We start from the raw sequence: 19,963 nt of genomic DNA on the forward strand, positions 1-19,963 counted from the left end.
CTGCCGCTATTGATATTAATTTTTTTGTATCTTTATCTTAGATCTTCTTTATTTAGATCTTCTTTATGTGGACATTGTTCAAGTTAGTTGTGTACTTTTTGATGTTTTATTTATCTTTATGACTACTTTTGTCGTTTTTTCCATGTTGTAAGCCACCTTGAGCATTGTTTGCCGTACAGAAAGGTGGCATGCAAATAAAATTATGTACCTTATTTTTTGCTCTATAAGACTCACCTTTTCCCTCCTAAAAAGTAAGGGGAAATGTGTGTGCGTCTTATGGAGCGAATGCAGGCTGTGCAGCTATCCCAGAAGCCAGAACAGCAAGAGGAATTGATGCTTTCGCTGCGCAGCGATCCCTCTTGCTGTTCTGGCTTCTGGGATTCAGAATATTTTTTTTCTTGTTTCCCTCCTCCAAAAACTAGGTGCGTCTTATGGTCTGGTGCGTCTTATGGTGCGGAAAATATGGTATATATGTATGTGCAGCCGTGGGGAAAACCAAGTACACCCTATTTGAAATCTGTGGTTTTACATACCAGGACATAATAGCAATCACCTGTTCCTTAGCAGGTCTTAAAATTAGGTAAATACAACCTCAGATGAACAACAACGCATGACATATTGCACTGTGCCGTGAGTTATTTAACAGAAACGAACCCAAAATGGAGAAGCCATGTGTGAAATAGCTGGCGTAGAAACATCGTGTCCCTCATCTAACCCCTAATATTTTTATACGGGACCACAGATTTTCTTCCTGTCAAAATATTTATTGCAAAGTCAGAATGAAGACAAAGAGAAGGAAAAGAACACAATTCACAACAAAATAAGATTTATGACACCAAATTGCCCCATTGCAAGAGGTTCTGTTAATAACTAGACAAGCAAATCCATTATGTGACTGGAGCAAGCCATCATATAGTAGTGTCTTGCGGGGGTGGGAGAGACTAATTACTAAAGGTCTCACCATGCAAGAGTGTAACATTTCACATTCCATAAAAATTAGATATTCTGTTTACACACTGCAGTACTTTTGGCATAGAGTTCACACAGCACAGCAGTTTTTAGCAGAAAACTAAAAAACAAAACAAAAATAACCCAAGGTTGAGCTTTCCTAAGTACTGAAAATACTTTCCATTTACATTTTCATACGTGCCTGGATTACAAATGATATCATTTCCTTATTAGTCAATATAAAACATTTCAACAGTGCAAAAGCAAATATATATATAAATATAGTGTGCTATATATCAGACTTCAAAAGAGAGGCACTGCAGATTCTTATAGACACCATAACATGTTTATTGCCTGCATTATGTTGCTGAAATTATTCCTATCATCAAGAAAGCTCTAGCTGGCTTAGCAAGTGTTAAATTAGAGTCTTCTAATTTAGAGGAAGTGAAGATGGTTTCTTCAATTTCCAGGAATACAGTAGGTTTTAAGGTCTGGAAGCTACTTGTATCATATCCAACTCAACTTTTTCTTGAAGGAAAAGTTGGAAGAGGGTACAGTACCTGATATAGTCCTTTGATGTACTAAGGCTGTACTTAAGGTTGGATTAATCTGTCAGTTTGTTTCTCTGCATCTAATTTTTCCAACCTTAAATTCAGCCAACTCCATTTCTGCACTCGTGGGTTGTTCTAAAAACATCTGCACAAAATTTTATACAGATATCCATGAATATTTCTTCAGCTATACACATTTTGTATGAAATTTCACCTAATATCAACAGCTCTGCTAGTTATATTGCATGTTTTTTGCATTCTTTTCACTAATACACATTACTGTGTATATTTTTCCTTAATATACCCACTTTTGAACTTTAGTATTTCGGAGGAGTGCAAATTTCAAAAGACAGCTACATTTCTGCTCACATATGGGTTTGGGAATGGCTTATTAGATAGAATCACTATAAGCTATTGGGGGGTGAACCCTACAACTGCAGGGCTTGGGGAGAGTTTATTTCAAAATGGGTCTATTCACTCAGTGTGGTGTAGTGGTTAAGAGCGGTAGTCTCGTAATCTGGGGAACTGGGTTCGCGTCTCTGCTCCTCCACATGCAGCTGCTGGGTGACCTTGGGCCAGTCACACTTCCTTGAAGTCTCTCAGCCCCACTCACCTCACAGAGTATTTGTTGTGGGGGAGGAAGGGAAAGGAGAATGTTAGCCGCTTTGAGACTTCTTAAAGGGAGTGAAAGGCGGGATATCAAATCCAAACTCTTCTTCATTATTTTATATGGGGCACCTCAAACTGACTTTTCTTGGTATTTTAAACATTCCTTATTTTCTCTTGGGGGAGAGGAGTTGATCTGGTGGCCAGGGAGAATTCTCTTTACCTGCAGATACCTATACTGTACACCCAAGTCTAATACCAATTTGAGAATGAACAAACAAAATTTATGAACAAGCCTATAGTTCCCAGCAGAATACATATTCATTATGTTTGTTTTGCTTGCTACATTTCTATGGCATCAAACGTGTTTCTTGTAGTGCGTCAGAACTTTGTAGCTTGACCACTTCAACAGGGAACGCACAAACACAAAAAGAATAATAATCTTACATACAGTGATGACTACTGACCTAAAGTCTTTCAAAGACCATTGCCTGTATACCCAAGCCTTAGAAAACTTTGGTGTTCCCTGACTGCAGAATGCAGTAGCAGTTATACATTGCATTGCAGTATCTGAAGTGAGCCCCCTCAACATTGTGCTTTTAGTAGTATATAAATATTTTACTCAAATATTCAGTTTTTTAAAGAAACAAATAGTAAATAAATAGGTAGTGAACGTGTGTCGAGAGCTATTTCAGTTCCAAAACAGACCCGAAGGGTTTTTTTTACAGTGCAAAGTCTTTGTGTGTTTGTAGCACAGATCAAACTATCAGTCAAGTATACTAAAAGCACTGTGTTTTGAGATTACTAGAGGGAAGGAATCACAGATATTTGGTTTTATAATCAAGGCTGCAATCCTGTGTATGTAATACCTGGAAGATAAGTCCCACTGAACACAGGTTTGGGCTGCGTGAAAATTGTAGCTTCTGAAATCGTCTGTATTTGGCAAATACAGAATATCAGCCTGGCCCACCTTACTTACACATGTACGTGTGTGTACACTGTCTTGGTTACAAGACTAATACCAGATTTACTCAGGCACCCTTATTTAAAGATCCATAAGAACTGCTGTCCTAGCTGAATCTCTGTAAAATATATGAGTGTTATGTGCGCAAGAGGGACCACCACCAGATCAGTGAACAATTTCTGTGCACAGGCTGCCATTCTTGATCCCTCCACATTATACTGGAAATAAAATGCTGTGTTTTCTACACAAAGTATCTTTCATTGCATAGGAGAAAGTTATATTGACTGGAACGTGTGCAGAGAAGGGCAACCAAGATCTGGAAACTGAGCCTTACGAGGAGTGCTTGAAGGAGCTAGGTATGTTTAAGCCTGGAAAAGAGAAGACCAAGTGGAGATGCGATAGCCATCTTCAAATATCTTAAGGGCTGTCACTTGGAAGAGGGAGCATGCTTGTTTTCTCCTGCTCTGGAGGGTGGGACTCGAGGCAATGGCTTCAAGGTACAAGAAAGGAGATTTCGACCAAATGTTCAGAAAAAAACTTTCTGATTCTATGATTTCTTTTTCCTGAATAACATGCTTACCTAAGTATTACCAATGCACACAGACCAAATCTCTTCGCTATTCCTATCTCACTCCAGAGGACAAACTACTTTCTTTATTGTGCAAAATCATGCTGAAGTACTAGTGTAGTGTAATAAAAGACAGTTAGAATCCCTAGCAGGGTGTTTCAGGAAACACAGGATCGATAAGATCTATCCCTCAAATATCAGAGATAGAGCTTTGATTTCAGAGAAGGCAATTCCATGTTGGAGGAGCTCTCTCCTCCAGCAACGCCTCTTCTGAGGGCCTGGCCAAACTGGCAACAGATCTCCAAATTTGGCAAGGCAAAATAGTCCAGAGAGCGGTTGGGTCTGTACGACCCAAAGCTATGTAGTTTCCAAACCAGGGTACCGTGGTAGGGGATTTAGACACTGACAAAATATCTCCATCCCCTTTCCTTCCCATTGTAGAAGAGGGGGTAGTTTGTAAGTTCCTGTCTGCCACTCACAGTTTTCATAAGCTCTTAAAAATATATGTTCTTAAATATATATAAAAAAGAGTTGTTTCAGTCTGCCCGAGTTGGAATTTTAATTGTTTAAATTAACCCAATTAATCCACTAAATGTTAAAGCCCTACTAATTATCATGGGTGGCAGCCAACGAATGCATTCTTACCAGTTCAGGGATTTAACATGTGCAACCAGATTTTCTCAACTCTCTGCTCCCCCAGTGTGTGCAACTTGCGCTCTCCTCAGATCTGCTCTGGATGACTGTTGCTGGAATCTCCAGAGCAGGTTTAGAGAGCATGTTTGAGGACATGGTGGAAAAGTTTAACCGTGTAAAACCTTGCACTGATGTGATTCTTACTCAGCACTATATTGGATACAACCACAAGTCCACAGCTATGTCTTTGGTTACTTTTATGCAGTTGAGCTTGTGGTGTAAATACACTGGAGAAAAAGGGATACCTCAATGAATTCTCATGTCCACATTCTCTTCTAGAAGCTGTGCTTAAATTCCATTATGTTATACAGTCGTACCTTAGATTTCAAATGCCTTGGTACTTGGACCGTTTTGGCTCCCGAAACCCGGAAGGGAGTGTTCCGGTTTGCAAACGTTCTTTGGAACCTGAACGCCCGACATGGGCTTCCACGGCTTCTGATTGGCTGCAGGAGCTTCCTGCAGCCAATCAGAAGCTGCGCTTTGGTTTCTGAACATTCTGGAAGCCGAACAGACTTCCAGAACGGATTCTGTTTGACTTCCAAGGTACGACTGTATTCGGTTTCTCATTTCTAGTTATGAATTGGTACTTGCCCAAAAAATATACAGGAATGGCAACAAGCAGAGTTCAGTCCCGTTGGTGTTCAGTGAGGCTTACTCCCAAGTATGTGGTTGCAGGATTGCAGCTTAAGTGCAGGTTAAATTGCACATCCTGTAAGGACAACCTAACACGTGTGCATAGCCCTTCTGGATTAGGTCCTTCGTTGTGCAAAAAGAGGAGGGGAAACCTGTATCAGGTATCAGTTGAATGGAAGGGAGATCTATATTAGAACTGACAACCTGTGTGAGGAGAGGTCACTGAAGCCAGAAAGCTTGGTGCTGCTTCTACTCCAAACAGATGATTGGCATTGTCAGAGACAATAATATTCAGTGGAGGGAAAGAGGAGCAGATCCTAGTGCAAAGCCTGCTCCTCCTGTACACAAGCTAATTTAAAGGAGGTTGTCAAATTTACATGAAAAATCCAGATGTTAACTTGTTCAAAAACCCGGCAAGAGTAATAGCAACGTATTCATAATTTACCAACAATTATGTGAATTAAAAACACTCCTAGCAGTCTGCAGTTTCCTTATGGTGTCGAGAAGTAAACAAGCAACCAAATATTGTAGCATAATAGAATATTCCCCCCCTTTTTAAAAAAACACACATAAGGTGTTTTAAAGCAAATTTTAAAGCCAAATATGGGTATAAACATAACTTCTCACATACAAGAAATAAAATGGGCCTACGAAACTGAGTGGTGCTGGGTTTCAAAGTTGTTTTAATTCACACTTGTAGCTTCTTTTTCAGGAAAAAAAAAATCTTTTCCCTCCCCCTTTGTTTCAGATGCCACATGACAGTTTTTTATTTCTTTCATTCACTGCTACTATCACTTCCATCATCCAAATCAATATCATCGGAATCATCATCATCAGATAAGTCGAATTCATGGAACCCCAATGACATGTTGACTTTCTTCCCTTTTTTCATAGAGGTGGTTTTGGAAGAATTCTTTTTGGCTTGCATATTTATCTGCATCCCAGAATGCAGGACGGGTCCTGCTTCGTTCATAGGGAAGATATCCCCAAAGCCCTTCATCATCAAGGCCTTCAGACTTGGGTTCACACCAGCTACCTCCCCGTTACTTGTTGCTGTGATCTGACATGACATCTCTGCACTGTTTGATTCCTCTGTTTTAGATTCAAAGTAAGACTCCTCAGACATTCTTGCAGCAAAAGGGAAGCAAAACTAGTAGAAAAAAAAGGAAAGGAAGGATAGAGGAGAAAAAAAGGAAAGTTAGGACCAATTTAAAAACCAGGCAAAAGACACCACCAGATTAGTGAGCAATAAACAGAAAGTAAAATTATTAGTGAGTCTAAATATAAACAGCCAATTAAGAATTTCTTTCTGAAAATACTTGGCTGTTTATTTTTAGACCATGAAGATAGAATAACCACCACCAATGAGTATGCAAGGCACCATAGGCAGATTGAGCCTTCACGTTGAAAATTAAAACTTTGCATGGCAGGAGGTAAAATATTTTGTAGAAGTGTCTATCCTGAAAACAGTTTTATCAAAGCCAAAGGGAAAACCCAAACAAACCTCAATTTTTGTTCCGTTTTGAAAAACAAATAGCAAATTGATTTAAAATGTTTGTTTACTATTCCAAAGGCTGATGCTGGAATAAATATTCCTGAAGTTCCCAAAGTAAAAGTGCCTGTAGATTACAGTTCCTTTTGTGTCTATATTCACGCTAGAATAAAAAAAAAGGTACCGCTATCAAAATACTCTTACCCTTCACTGCTAACAAACTGCTTCTGTAATGGTTAGGTTTTTGCTGGAAAATGGAAATCGATAAATGTACATTGGAGCCTTGCTATGGTGGCATATCCATGCTGCAATGTACACAAAGAGTTCCTGAGAGTGCACATTTCCCAGTTTCCCCCTGTGCCATAGTTATGACTCTGCTCCACATTACAATGGCCCTCTGGCGGCCAGGGCAAACAGCCTCTGCAAGGTAAGTGGTCCATGCCATGTATCTCTAATGTGGTTTTGACCTGAAAGTGGCTTGCAGACTGTTTCTACACAATGGGAGCGATACACATGGCTAACAACTCTGTATGTGACATCTCTCTGAAGCATGGACCACTCACCAGAGGGAGCTATTTGGAGTGGCCAGACAAGATCTCACATTGGGAAGCGAGTGGGAAAAGCTCACAAGAAATTTGCCGTGGAGACAAAGGGCTGAATTCTAATGTTATCCATGGACACATGGCAGGAGGACATCAATAAATCCTAGCTTCCTGGTAGCTTGCGAGCATGTTATCATATGTGCAGAGGAAAAATACGCAGTTGCTGCATGCGCTCACTATAGCTGCACCACGCATAAAAGGATGTTTGCATGCTGTGCTCAAGCCAACACAAATCTTGAGTTTCAGACTAAACTATGTAAGATTTCATTACTTCCACTCCACCGGGATTTATTTTAACCTTTCTTTTGTGCGTATGTGCGTAAAAATACACTTGGCAAGAGATCTTTGGATGAAAGAAATAAACTCTGACATAATGCAGGTTTTAGGTAATATGGACATTCTCAAGACACATTCCGTGGATGTGTTAGGTTCCCCATAATGTAACTGACATCCCAAAAACCATAGTTGGCAAGAACGTAACTAATTCCCAGTGAATGGGCTGACCTGCTTCTTAATACAGCCAGCCAGCCTCCTATGTCTCAGCCTGAGAATGCAAGCAAAGAATGTATGTTCAGAGGGCATGCTACCTAGTACAGTGGTACCTTGGTTTACGAACTTAATCCATTCCAGAAGTCTGTTCTTAAACCAAAGCATTCTTAAACCAAGGCATGCTTTCCCATAGCAGCCGGGAACTCAATTTACAAATGGAACACACTCAACAGGAAGTGGAACATGTTCTTATTCCAAGGCAAAGTTCACAAACCAAAACATCTACTTCCGGGTTTGCAGCGTTCTTAATCCAAGTTGTTCATAAACTAAGCTGTTCTTAAACCAAGGTACCACTGTATCTGGTTTCATTTTGACAAGTGCTTAAAAAAACATGTTGTGGTTCTGAGGGCCAGTGTGATATAGTGGTGTCAGGAATAGGACCAGGGAGTCCTGAATTCAAATCTTCACTCAGCCACAATGGCCTTGAGTCAATCACCAACTCTCAATCTACCTGATCTCACAATCTTGTGGATTTAAACTGGCAGAAGACACAACACACACTATTCTGGACAACTTGGGAGGGATGGGATAAAAATATGATAAATAAGTAAAGGGGGAATTGAATTAAACTCTGGATATTACCTGGAGAGTGGGGGGGGGGGGCGATAGATGCAGGGAAAATATAATCGACTGTACACCAGAAACAAACAACACCAAAGTCAAAAGGTTAAATAAGGAATCTACTGTATTTTCCAGTAGATTTTTTAATTTAAGCTTCTTTTTTACCTTGACTTTTGTGTTGAGCAAACTAAGAGATTCTAAAGCAATGCCCTAAATGGGGACAAGGAATTACATTAGATGTGTATATCTAATGTCCAGAAGTCTGGGAACAACTACTTGGTCTTTAACCTGAAGGCTTAATAGGCCAGATATTCATCCTGCACTTCTAGCAGTTATTAGCCTTGAAATGTTTGTATTTATTTTACAGTGCTCCCCGCCCCACCCCCCATACCAATGCCCTTGATCAACTCCTTTGGTTCGCTGTGAGTAGGCCTGAAACGTTACAGAATTTAGGAGCAAGGAACTAACACGGGCTGGTCAGCTGGTCATGTTTCTATTCTCCTATCAGAGCTAGGCATCACTGTGCTTTCTCAAAGAGTAAACACCAAGCTGGCCCCATGTCTCAGAATGGTTAAGGTTGGGATCTGAAACAGACAGGGATTTGAACTTTGCCCATGCAGTTGTCGGAACCGTGGTTCTTTACCCAGACTTACAATGCTGAAAGGAAGCATAGCAAGGGGAGGAACAGAGAATATGCTCCTTGTACACTGATTCTAGAATAGTCCTGACAACTTCACTGCATATGTTCTCGTGTAAGAGGTTTTCGGATCATGGGGAACCGGGCAGAGGGCCTTCTCAGTAGTAACACCCACCCTATGGAACACCCTCTCATCAGATGTCAAGGAAATAAACAACTGTCTGACTTTTAGAAGACATCTGAAGGCAACCCTGTTTAGGGAAGTTTTTAATGTTTGATGTTTTATCGTGTTTTGAATATTATGTTTTGAGTCGCCCAGAGTGGCTAGGGAAACCCAGTCGGATGGGTGGGGTATTATTATTATTATTATTATTATTATTATTATTATTATTACAACCCGAAGCCTGATTCACGCTTACAAACAGCATCTTGGATTTGGTATACAATGCAACCAAGCACAGTCTGCTCCATGCGGCAATCAATTTATCGCTGCAAAATGGAAAATAAAAGGAAGTGTGTGTATTTCCAGTGGCTTGGGGGGCGGGGAGTAGCAAGGAAAACACACACACACACACACACACACACACACACACAATGCTTTACATGAATGACTTGGTGCACTGAGCATTCTGTAGTTGCATTATAAGTAGCCACTATTTGCATGTGTGAATCAGGCCTAAGAGGGAAGAGTTTCCATAATATAACCATAAAACTGTTCAATTTGTCCTCCTTTCAATTCCATGTCGATGTTGCCACAATGCTTGACAATGATACAGCAGGTGCTGTGCAGCTGCAGCTTAGCCCCCTTAAACTTGACAAGTCTCTGCTTAGCATGTGTCTCCATCTGCTTCCAATTCCTGACATAAGTTCTATGCACTAATTCTTGCATATTAATTAAGTATCCTTTTTTTCCCCCACTCCCCCACCCCCACCCTCTTCAGATAGTTTCTTGCCCAAACTGACACAGAACTGAGTTCCGGAGCTAAAATTGCTGAACTACATTTGAAACAAAGCATGTTCCTGTTGAAGCAAATCTACTTATTTGACTTCAGTCTTTTCCCACATAGGGTTGTCCTTGCTTCTGCAATGAAAAGCCAAGCATTTCTTTCTTTAAGAAAAACTCAGGGAGTTTTTCAGCCAGAGCTCAGTTCCGGCACCTCTCAGGTGGGCGCCGTTGCCATTCTAAGAGAACGAGGGAGGTGTTCGTGGCGAGTTCTGGCACCTCTTTTTCTAGAAAAACAGCACTGGATAAGCTTATATCCTGCTCTTTCCCAAGGAGATCAGAACGGGGAACCCTAAAAAAACAATAAGATATGAGCAAATTCACAGCACCCAAATTAGGTTGAAGAGCTAAAATGTTTGAAGAGAAAGGTTCAACTGCTCTCTGAAATGCATACGGTAAAGGAGTCATAGAGATCTCTGGAGATGGAGGGGCCACCACACAAAAGGCCTTTTTATGCGGTGTCACGGTAAGAATTCCTAAAGGGAAATTGAGAAGGTCCTCTGGAAGGCATTAGTCCTCAGTCAGGACTATATGGAAAAAGGTGGTCCTTCAGATAACCTGATCTCAAGCTGTTTTTAGGGCTTTATGGGACTAAATGAGCAACATCTGGAAGCAGGGAGCCAGTGTAGCTGTTACAAAAGGGGAGTACCGTGAGTCCCCACAGCGCACCCCACAAGAAGCCTAGCTTCAGGAGCCTGAACCAACTGTAGTTTATGAACAGCCTTCCAAGGCAGCCCCTGTATTACAGTAATCAAGAAGTGAGTAACCAGTGCCCAGATTGTAATGCTATGGGTCACCCTTCGCAATCCTAGCACTTTTGAGCTTTATCGCGCTTTGTTAAATTCTAATTGTTCAGCACCCTGGACAATATATCCAATGCCACTCCCTTTGCCCTGGCAGCCCATGTCTGAAAGACTTAAGAAGAATTCACGCCAGTAGTTGTGGTTACTCTTGTGGTGAGATAACTGGTGATGCCAGTTTTCAAAATTTGGTTCTATCCTAGAGGGTCCCAATTAAAGCCCATGTTTTGGGGCCAAATTAGATGTGACATTAATTGTGTGAATGCAATCAAGCTGCACACCCTTGAGGCTGGGAGGTGGGAAAGAGAAGTTTAACTATTTGTCTCCCTGCCATGGTACCAACAAAAACTGCCCCTCAGAACCTGCTATTTGCATTTCATATGGTGATGGGAGCTTTCCATGAATTGTAGAGTGGATTATGCTTTGTTGGGGCCACCAGAGAGAGACAGAGTCTCATAGCCTTGTTTCACATAGTGGTTTGTTGTCCCTGCTCACATTCAGGGGAGGAGCGAAGTCAGATCCATTTGTCTGTTCAAGGCAAACCATGTGCTTCATGGTGACGTGAGAACAGAGCCACTGTGCTAGAAATTAGTGAATCTAATTTCCTTGCCCCTCCGAGCCTCTCTATGGCGATGGGTTTCCAGTGCGCCATTTGTAGGACTGGACATGTTCCTTTTCAAAGGTGCCCTATCCTTTTGAAGACTCTATGGTCCTCACTTCCAGTCACGCTTTACTGCTCCAGACAATGGCCTAGCCCTTCATCCATATAGAGGTGCCAGGGAAGGACTTTCAGTAAATGCAGAAAAGGAACACCCTGCAAATCATTTCATAGGTTTATTTCTCCCTCATTGCAGTTTTACTATCCTAATACTTCTACTGCAGACATAGGCAAACTCGGCCCTCCAGTTTTGTGACTACGACTCCCATCATCCCTGACCACTGGTCCTGTTAGCTAGGGATGATGGGAGTTGTAGTCCCAAAACATCTGGAGGGCTGAGTTTGCCTATGCCTGTTCTACTGCCATGAAGAAAGAATATAGACCTCTTGTCAACAACAGCAGCCATTTTCACAGGACAGCAGAGGACATTTGTGTCCTTTTTAATGTCAACGTATCTAGGATTTGTTTTTGTGTATAGAAGAGTTCTGAAGTTAAAATTCTTAAGAAATAAAGCAAAATGGGGGGTGGAGACGGAAGCAAGTCAAGGAAACAGCAAGAGTTTTCATTATTCAAAAAATCTGGCAGATGCTCTTTCAGCTGCGTGACAATCCATTTAAGAAGTTTGAAAGGCACTCTACTTTCTGCATTATCTTAAGTCTTCTCTGCCGACAGAATTGTCCCTACTTGTAAAAAAAGGAGAGTTGTATTAATGTCCTACAAAAAGGAGGTTTATGCTAAGCACAATGGGGCCTCGCCACAACACCTTCGCTCAGCAAAGCCAGCCGGTGAACAGTAGAAGCGATAAGCAAGTGCAGCATAAAAATCCTTGCTAGCCTTGCTTGCGGGAAGACTGGCTCATTAGGGCTATGTTTCATGCTGTGCACCATGTAGGTGATGGCCCATATCTTAGCTACTGGATCTTCGCAGACATTAAAGGGAGCCTACCGGCTGCCTACTGAGAACACAGAGAACCTTGCTTCTGGGGAAAAATCTGTGCTTCATCATTATATGCTACTACATGTTCACAGCTGGAATACACATGCAGCGTGATTCATATAGATGTCATTAAGCTGTGCCTCAGAAAGAAGGTGCAAAAACAGTGAACAGGCCAAAATAGGTACTAAAATTAAAGAGTGATTACAACCGGTGAGCTACAGGCAATCGTAGAAGGGCAGCACATGGCAAAAGATGCAGAATCTATCAACGTTCGATCAAATGGATGTTGGGTGGGTTTTTCCCCCTTTGGTGGTGGGGGAAGAAAATCAATTAGCGCCCACTGGGGTTTTCTTGGGGGGGGGGGGAGTAAAATGCAACACAATGGCATAATGCAAATAGGAAGGCCTGCGGCTTATTTACAAATGCCGCAAAATGCTACGGTAATACTGTTCAGTCATATACAGTATATATATATATATGCAGGTTTTGGTGTCCTCGGGTATCTTCCCGTGTAAAAGTTGGGGTGTCTAGGCGACGTTTCGACGAGGTCTCACTCGTCATCTTCAGGCTGGTGCTTTCGGCTTCTTGTTACTGGAACAGAGCAGGATCTCAGTGTTTGAGTTCCTATAAATACTGTTGAGGAGGTGTGGCCTCCTATGTTCTGGGCAGAGAGGAAGTTCCCAGGCTAGTGTGCCTTTTCTTCTTTTGTTCCTTAATTGCTTGAGGGATATCTTGAGTGATTTCTTGAGTGATATCCTGAGTACCACTTAGGTGGGTCATATATATATATATATATATATATATATATTTCTATGATCAGTTGTCAGTCTTGCATTCTTTCCTTGGGCATTTGATTTCACTCCCTAATCAAGATGACGCAGAAAATGTTACTTGTGCTTTGCACTTTATTTATATATCGACTTTTATGGAACGTCTAATATGTCCAGCAGCAAAGATCCGTTGCCCATATGCAAGCCTTGCTTTGGACTGTGCTTCCACCACTGACATAGAGATTCCTCAACCTTCTTCCTGCACCAGACTATTTTTAGGGCCCGGCTCTACTATGTGCAGCAAATCTTACAGTAACGTAATTGCTGATTTTGCTAACGGAATCCAATCACTTTTTTTAAAATAAAAAAAATTGTATATATGCAATTTTGCAGGCTGTTCATTATTCATTTATTCGTATTCTAAGAATACGTGACCCATATAAACAGTCTGAAGGCAGTTATGCTAGCACACTACTAAAGCCAAGCAGATTGCAGCCTGGTCAGTGTCTTACGTGGACATCCCAGAAAGACTCCCAGTCAGATGCTCTGCGCCTCTTGGGAGGATAAGTGGAATGTAAGTATAATAGAGAGTATTGGTAATCCTAAATATTGCTATGGTTGCCCATTTAAAATTGCAATTATTCCAAATTTTCGCTAGCAGGTGAATGAGCCCTGATGCCCACACAGGACTACACTTTATGGAGCGGCATCAGCATTCACTTCAATGGAGGAAGTTGATCTGACCATGCATTTCGTTGCATGCCTGGATATTCTCCTTCCTCCCACTGGGAGGAGAATATCTGTGCAAGAGCTCCGTGTGCATATTAAAGCACACGCAGGGACTTGGAAGCTTACGTTCCTAAATGGCCTCAGTTCAGTATACCTGAAGGAGCGTCTCCACCCCCATCGTTCTGCCTGGACACTTTGGTCTAGCTCCAAGGGCCTTCTGGCGGTTCCCTCACTGCGAGAAGCCAAGTTACAAGGAACCAGGCGGAGAGCCTTCTCGGTAGTGGCACCCCCCCCCCCCGTGGAATGCCCTCCCACCAGATGTCAAAGAGAAAAACAACTACCTGACTTTTAGAGGACATCTGAAGGCAGCCCTGTTTAGGGAAGCTTTTAATGTTTAATAGACAATTGTATTTTAATATTCTGTTGGAAGCCGCCCAGAGTGGCTGGGGAAACCCAGCCAGATGGGCGGGGTATAAATAATATATTACTACTACTACTACTACTATTATTATTATTATTATTATTGGAATTCGTAAGCATATATATCGGTGGCATTCCAATTGAAACAAAAATAGCAATAGTGGTCTGAAAGTGAACGCTGTTTAAGGGCCCCCTGTACCAGGGCTTCCCACACACCGGTAGCGTGATCTACATGCAGCTGTGGGTCCCCCTCCCTCCATTATTAGCCAGGAGTTAGCTAGAACAACCGCATTTACGGGCTTCATTTTTATAACGCACTAGATGGAATGTTTCAGGATGCACTTAACTAATGGAGGCAACGGGCTATAGCCACACTTGTTTAAAATATATGATGCCCCACTCTTCAGCAGAAAGTTAAGACACACTTTTGCTGGAGTTCAAAGAACTACAACTAGAGCTGGTTCCAAGGGAGCTTTGATTCTCAAACGGCAACAACCCTTGCTGTAGGACAAACCACATTTGAAAGAGAGGGAGGTTTCAAAAGGCAACAGAACCTGGCAGTCTGGTGCTCAGGGGCAGGGGCAGGTCCAACCCAGCTGCTGCATCAACCTTCCTGCCATCTTTCCATCCTGATAAACACAGCAGTGCAGCTGTTGGAAAGCCAGGTGTGCAGCACCCAACCCATCTGCCGGTCACCCCTGCTGCTGTTCAAAGTGGAGGGTGGGAGAAGGAGGAGACCCCCACAATTCCACTTTGGTGAGCACAGCCCGTTGAGGTCTTTGGGTCCAGCTTTTGTTGGGAGTATCCAAATTCTACTGCGATGTACGATAAAAGATTCAAAGCCTTGTATGTACTCACAGGTGTGTTGGACTGTTCGGTTAGTTTTTGCTCCCACATCTTCAGCCGCCTCTCCCGTTCTTTTAACTCCTGCTCCTTAAAGCTCAGGTCACGTTCCAGTTTCTTTAGCCTCTCTAACGTTGCCTCTATTTCACATCTGCAGGGAGACAATTTGTTAGGTCGCGTCTTTCTCCTGACAAGTACAAATCGTTCATGAAAAGTTTTCCACGTGAATATTAATTAAACGTGAAAGGGTGAAAAGTGCAGTACTAACTCAAGCAGGACATTTAATTACCACCAAGAGAGAGCTTTCTGAACCATAAACACAACAGAAAATGTCCGCACTAGACAATAAAGCCCAGAAGGTATCAGGTTGTTGTTTTTTAAAAAAGGAAAGGTGTTTAAAAACCCTGGGTTTTGATGATGTTGTTTGTAAACTACATTTTACTTCAGTTGAATGAAATAAAGTTGTGCCTTCAAATGCAACAGAACTCCTTGGATTTGAGATGCACCATTTCAGACTGTGGACAAGTAGTTTCATGTTGGGGAAAACAATATGCAAACAGAAAGCTAGCAGATCAAGGAGAAAGATTTGCATGCTATGTGGTGGTTTTCTACTTGCGATGAGCTTTTAACACAGGGGAGCAGTCAGAAACGTGATTCCACACACACACACACCTGCGTACAGTATGCAGTGCAGCGGTCCATTTTACCACTTCATACTGTTTCAATTTCCTGGCCCCCAGCCATTCCTTCCACCCCATTGCAAATACCTACATTGCAAACACTTTTCCACTTTGAAAGGAAAAGTGCTTAAAAAAACCCCCACACACATTTCCAAGTAAAATAATATCACATCATGGATAGGCTTCGTTGCCTCCCTGTTTTTTTCCAGTTTTATATTTTGAGTTTTTCCATGTGGTATGCAGGCTGAGACCCTATCTTGAAAGACCTACATTGGCTCCCAGTACATTTCTGAGCACAATTCAAAGTGTTGGTGCTGACCTTTAAAGCCCTAAACGGCCTCGGCCCTGTATACCTAAAGGAGCGTCTCCACCCCCATCGTTCTACCCGGACACTGAGGTCCAGTGCCAAGGGCTTTCTGGCGGTTCCCTCACTGCGAGAAGCCAAGTTACAGGGAACCAGGCAGAGGGCCTTCTCGGTAGTGGCACCCGCCCTGTTGAACGGCCTGCTATCAGATGTCAAGGAAATAAACAACTACATGACTTTTAGAAGACATCTGAAGGCAACCCTGGTTAGGGAAGCTTTTAATGTTTGATGGACTACTGTATTTTAATATTTTGTTGGAAGCCGCCCAGAGTGGCTGGGAAAACCCAGCCAGATGGGCGGGGTATAAATAATAAAATTATTATTATTATTATTATTATTATTATTATTATTATTATTATTATTATTAATGAAGTGACGCTTACTTCTGGGTCCATGTGCCGGGGTAAAGTCCTGCTGAAACTATGGTAGCTGGACAAAACCCGTACAGATTTCAGATGGATTGGGGGACACTGAATATTCAATATTTAAGCCCATATCAGTGTTTACTGAACATAAAGACGCTGGTGTGCTGTGTGCTGTAGCCACAATCCAGGTATCTTTCATGCAGTGATCTCCCTACCTCTTCACATGAAAGAAGGTCTCCCATTACACCAAACAGGTGAAGTTGACAATACTGTACTAATTTGTATGCTCGGCACTTTCTCCATAATCCCACTTCACCAAGGGCAACAACCTGCCCTGTGCCCTTTTTGCACATAGGGATCTAATCTGTAAAGGGATCTGGGCACAGAAGGCTGTTCCAACGGATGACATCACCCTCGCTGAGCCAGGGTGCTGCAGGTATCTGGAGCCAAACACTTTCCCTATTTAAACTGAACTGATATGGAAAGTTCCATCTGGTGCCATCTATTTAAAGCACACATTGTGAGCTGCTTCGACAGCCACAGTCGGCCCCAAATGGCAGAGTATACATTTGAAATAAATAAAAAATAAAAACCAATGATTGTTAATCAGGTGTTGAGACCGAAAACAAAGGTATAGGAATCAAAAGGAATGGCAGCTTAAGGATGACTAAGGGAAGGGACTTTGTGGCTGACTTTCTATGCATATTGACATAAGAATAAGTCCCACTGTACTTACTTGCAAGTAAACATGCATAAAATTGTGCTGCAAAATAATTTTATGGGGGGGGGAATCAAATAGCTCAAAAAGAAACTTTAACTTTCTTGAAAGAGTTTTTGTTTGTTAAGCAGCTTCACATAACACGTTCAAAAATAAAATAAAATGTAAGCCTCCATATTCATTATATCTAATCCTCATTTTCACTCTTTAGTAAACCTGTCATGTACAACTAAGGCTATTCATGGTTTCCCCCCCTGTTAAATAACTTTGAGAAACTCCACTCATGAGTTTTTGAAACTCTGGAGATCCCTGTCTCTTCAGGTGGCAATGCTAGCGTCATTTTCCCCTGCGCCTTCCCCTACTTGTTTTTCAGATATCTTTCCTAACCAGCCATGACTCCCATTCACTGCCAAGCTCGTGTTGTGCCTGAATTATAAGCCTGGCACCGAAACGACCCATAACTATCAACAGGAATAGCCTTGGCAAGAAAAGGCAAAAGAGCATGACATGCAACCCCAGTGTCACCAAGTAAAATACATCAATCCATTTAGTAATCTGTTATACGTGTAATCCAAATGTAATTCTAAGAACTTAACGTGGCATTGTGAGAGGCACAGGACTGCTGTCCCTCTGCATTTCTTTGTCCCATCTTTCTAGTATCGTCCGGGAAACAGAAGCGTGACATGTTGTCAACACCGTACACGCTCCCCATCTATGCAGCCAACGCCATAAGGTTGAGATGGGGCAATAGGTAGCATAATGATGTCATCCTGCACGTCTTAATCGGCGCAAGACATTATGCAGAAGAGGAGACCTAATTAAGTCCTAAATTGGCAGGTGCTGCACTGCAAGGCAACAGAATATAGATGGAAGGGTCAAACTTGATGGAAACTTGGGGCAGGTCATTATGGACCAGAATATAACCTGAAGAAGTGTAAATGCATCTTGAATTAATGAAGACACTTCATTCTCTTCAGGAATATACTGTGCAGTATATATATACATGTACACACACATTAGCACTCAGTCATATAGGTAAAGGTAAAAGGTAAAGGATCCCTGGATGGTTAAGTCCAGTCAAAGGTGACTATGGGGTTGCGGCGCTCATCTGAGGGAGCTGGCGTTTGTCCACAGTCAGCTTTCTGGGTCATGTGGCCAGCATGACTAAACCGCTTTGGGCTCAACAGAACCCTGTGACGGAAACCGGAGTGCATGGAAACGCCGTTTACCTTCCCACCGCAGTGGTACTGATTTATCTACTTGAACTGGCGTGCTTTCGAACTGCTAGGTTGGCAGGAGCTGGGACAGAGCAACGGGAGCTCACCCTGTCGCAGGGATTCGAACTGCCGACCTTCCGATTGGCAAGCCCAAGAGACTCATTGGTTTAGACCACAGCGCCACCTGCGCCCTTTATCTTTACCTTCAGTCATATACTCATGGTGGTTTACAAAAAGAATAAAACAATTAATAAAACAAACTAATTCCTTTGCCATTTTACAACAACAACAACAACCCTGTAAAATAAACAATATAAACCCCATTATCAGTTGCAGAGTACAAAAGAAGAACACAAGTTATCTTTAATTGTATCGCTTAAATGCGTGCATCTATCCATTTTAAAACTTTATGAAGATGCTATCCAGTTTTAAGTAAATCACTGGCCTAGGAAAGTCTTGGAAACAACCGCTTTCCATATGTCAAAATCATACTGTGTATGTACTATAATTATCTCCCTTCATTAGGCAAAAACTTCTGTATAATAAAAGGTCAGACTCGGGGGGGAAAACAGCTGCATTCTAAAAAAGAAAGAAAAAGCATAATAATAGAACAGTGTAATTAAATGGAAGGCTCCTGTACATTGCCCAGTTAATGAGTCTGTTACTCCACAAGTTTAGCGATCTGCATCTACCATTACTGAGAATGTGTATTCTGTTTATTTCGGTGGTTCTTGCAGATTAATGTGGCTTCTTTCTCCACAACTCAGATCACTCCACTATTGCAGTTCATTTTTATGTAGGCTAAAGGTGGAAATCTGTTTATGTAAGGCTAAAGGTGGAAATCTGTTTACTTGATACTGTACTTTTATATTGTGCTCTGGCAAACGTATCAGCAATATCTCAAATAAAAGCAAAAATCCTTTAACATATTATGAGCTTTCTTTCTACTTTAACAGGCATCTGATAACCAGGGACACTATGCTTTTATATACTTATAATTGGGAACTGTGCTTTTGTATATTTTAAAAATCCACGAACTGTTGTTGTTTTTTTGCTATTAATGTTTTGCATATTATTATTATTATTATTATTATTATTATTATTATTATTATTATTATTATTATTATGTTGCTTTATTTATTTAAAAAATGGCTCAAAGCAAACTTATAAATATTAAATATATTCATGTATCTGGAAGCTGCCCCACATTTCTTAGTGAGACTTTGGATAAAAATTGAAATAAAAGTGAAAAACCACACGAATATTCTTTTACACAATGCCATTTTGATAGCATTTGCTTTTTTTTCAACCAACAATAACAAGGGGAAAACTTTGCAATTTGGTTCTGGTTCTTGACATTATTTATACAGTATGCTTATAAAGATCATATTGCCTTTCAATATCCCTGAGACCCAATGGTTAGAAACCACAAACTACCATTTCAAAAGAACAGCTGTCTTTTTTTACATATCTAGAATATTGTGTTGGCACTGTGGCATAAGCGGCTGTCTCTGTGACAGCATGAATTGCCATAGAAGACTTGAGCCTTGTTTGCATGGGACATTAAGTGAAACCATGTCTTAGGCAGAAGAAACAAGAACATGGGAACCCACAGAAAACAACAACACATGACTGCTTCACTTGTCCTCCAGTCTT

General features: G+C 41.5%; 1 protein-coding gene across 4 annotated transcripts in view; it reads right to left on the minus strand.

Moving 5' to 3' along the window:
* The window catches only part of MAP3K20 (mitogen-activated protein kinase kinase kinase 20), a 108,308-nt gene that overhangs the window by 28,003 nt on the left and 60,342 nt on the right, over positions 1-19,963 (minus strand). For 3 of the 4 annotated variants that reach the window (XM_077916970.1, XM_028749518.2, XM_077916968.1), the window contains exon 11: positions 14,979-15,114. In XM_077916970.1, the coding sequence (XP_077773096.1) occupies positions 14,979-15,114 (136 nt within the window). Of the gene's footprint in view, positions 1-743; positions 6,114-14,978; positions 15,115-19,963 lie in introns of those variants that run through there. The other variant, XM_077916975.1, reaches the window with a different exon arrangement.

This window comes from Podarcis muralis, chromosome 1, assembly GCF_964188315.1.
Source record: "Podarcis muralis chromosome 1, rPodMur119.hap1.1, whole genome shotgun sequence".
Lineage (NCBI taxonomy): Eukaryota > Metazoa > Chordata > Lepidosauria > Squamata > Lacertidae > Podarcis > Podarcis muralis.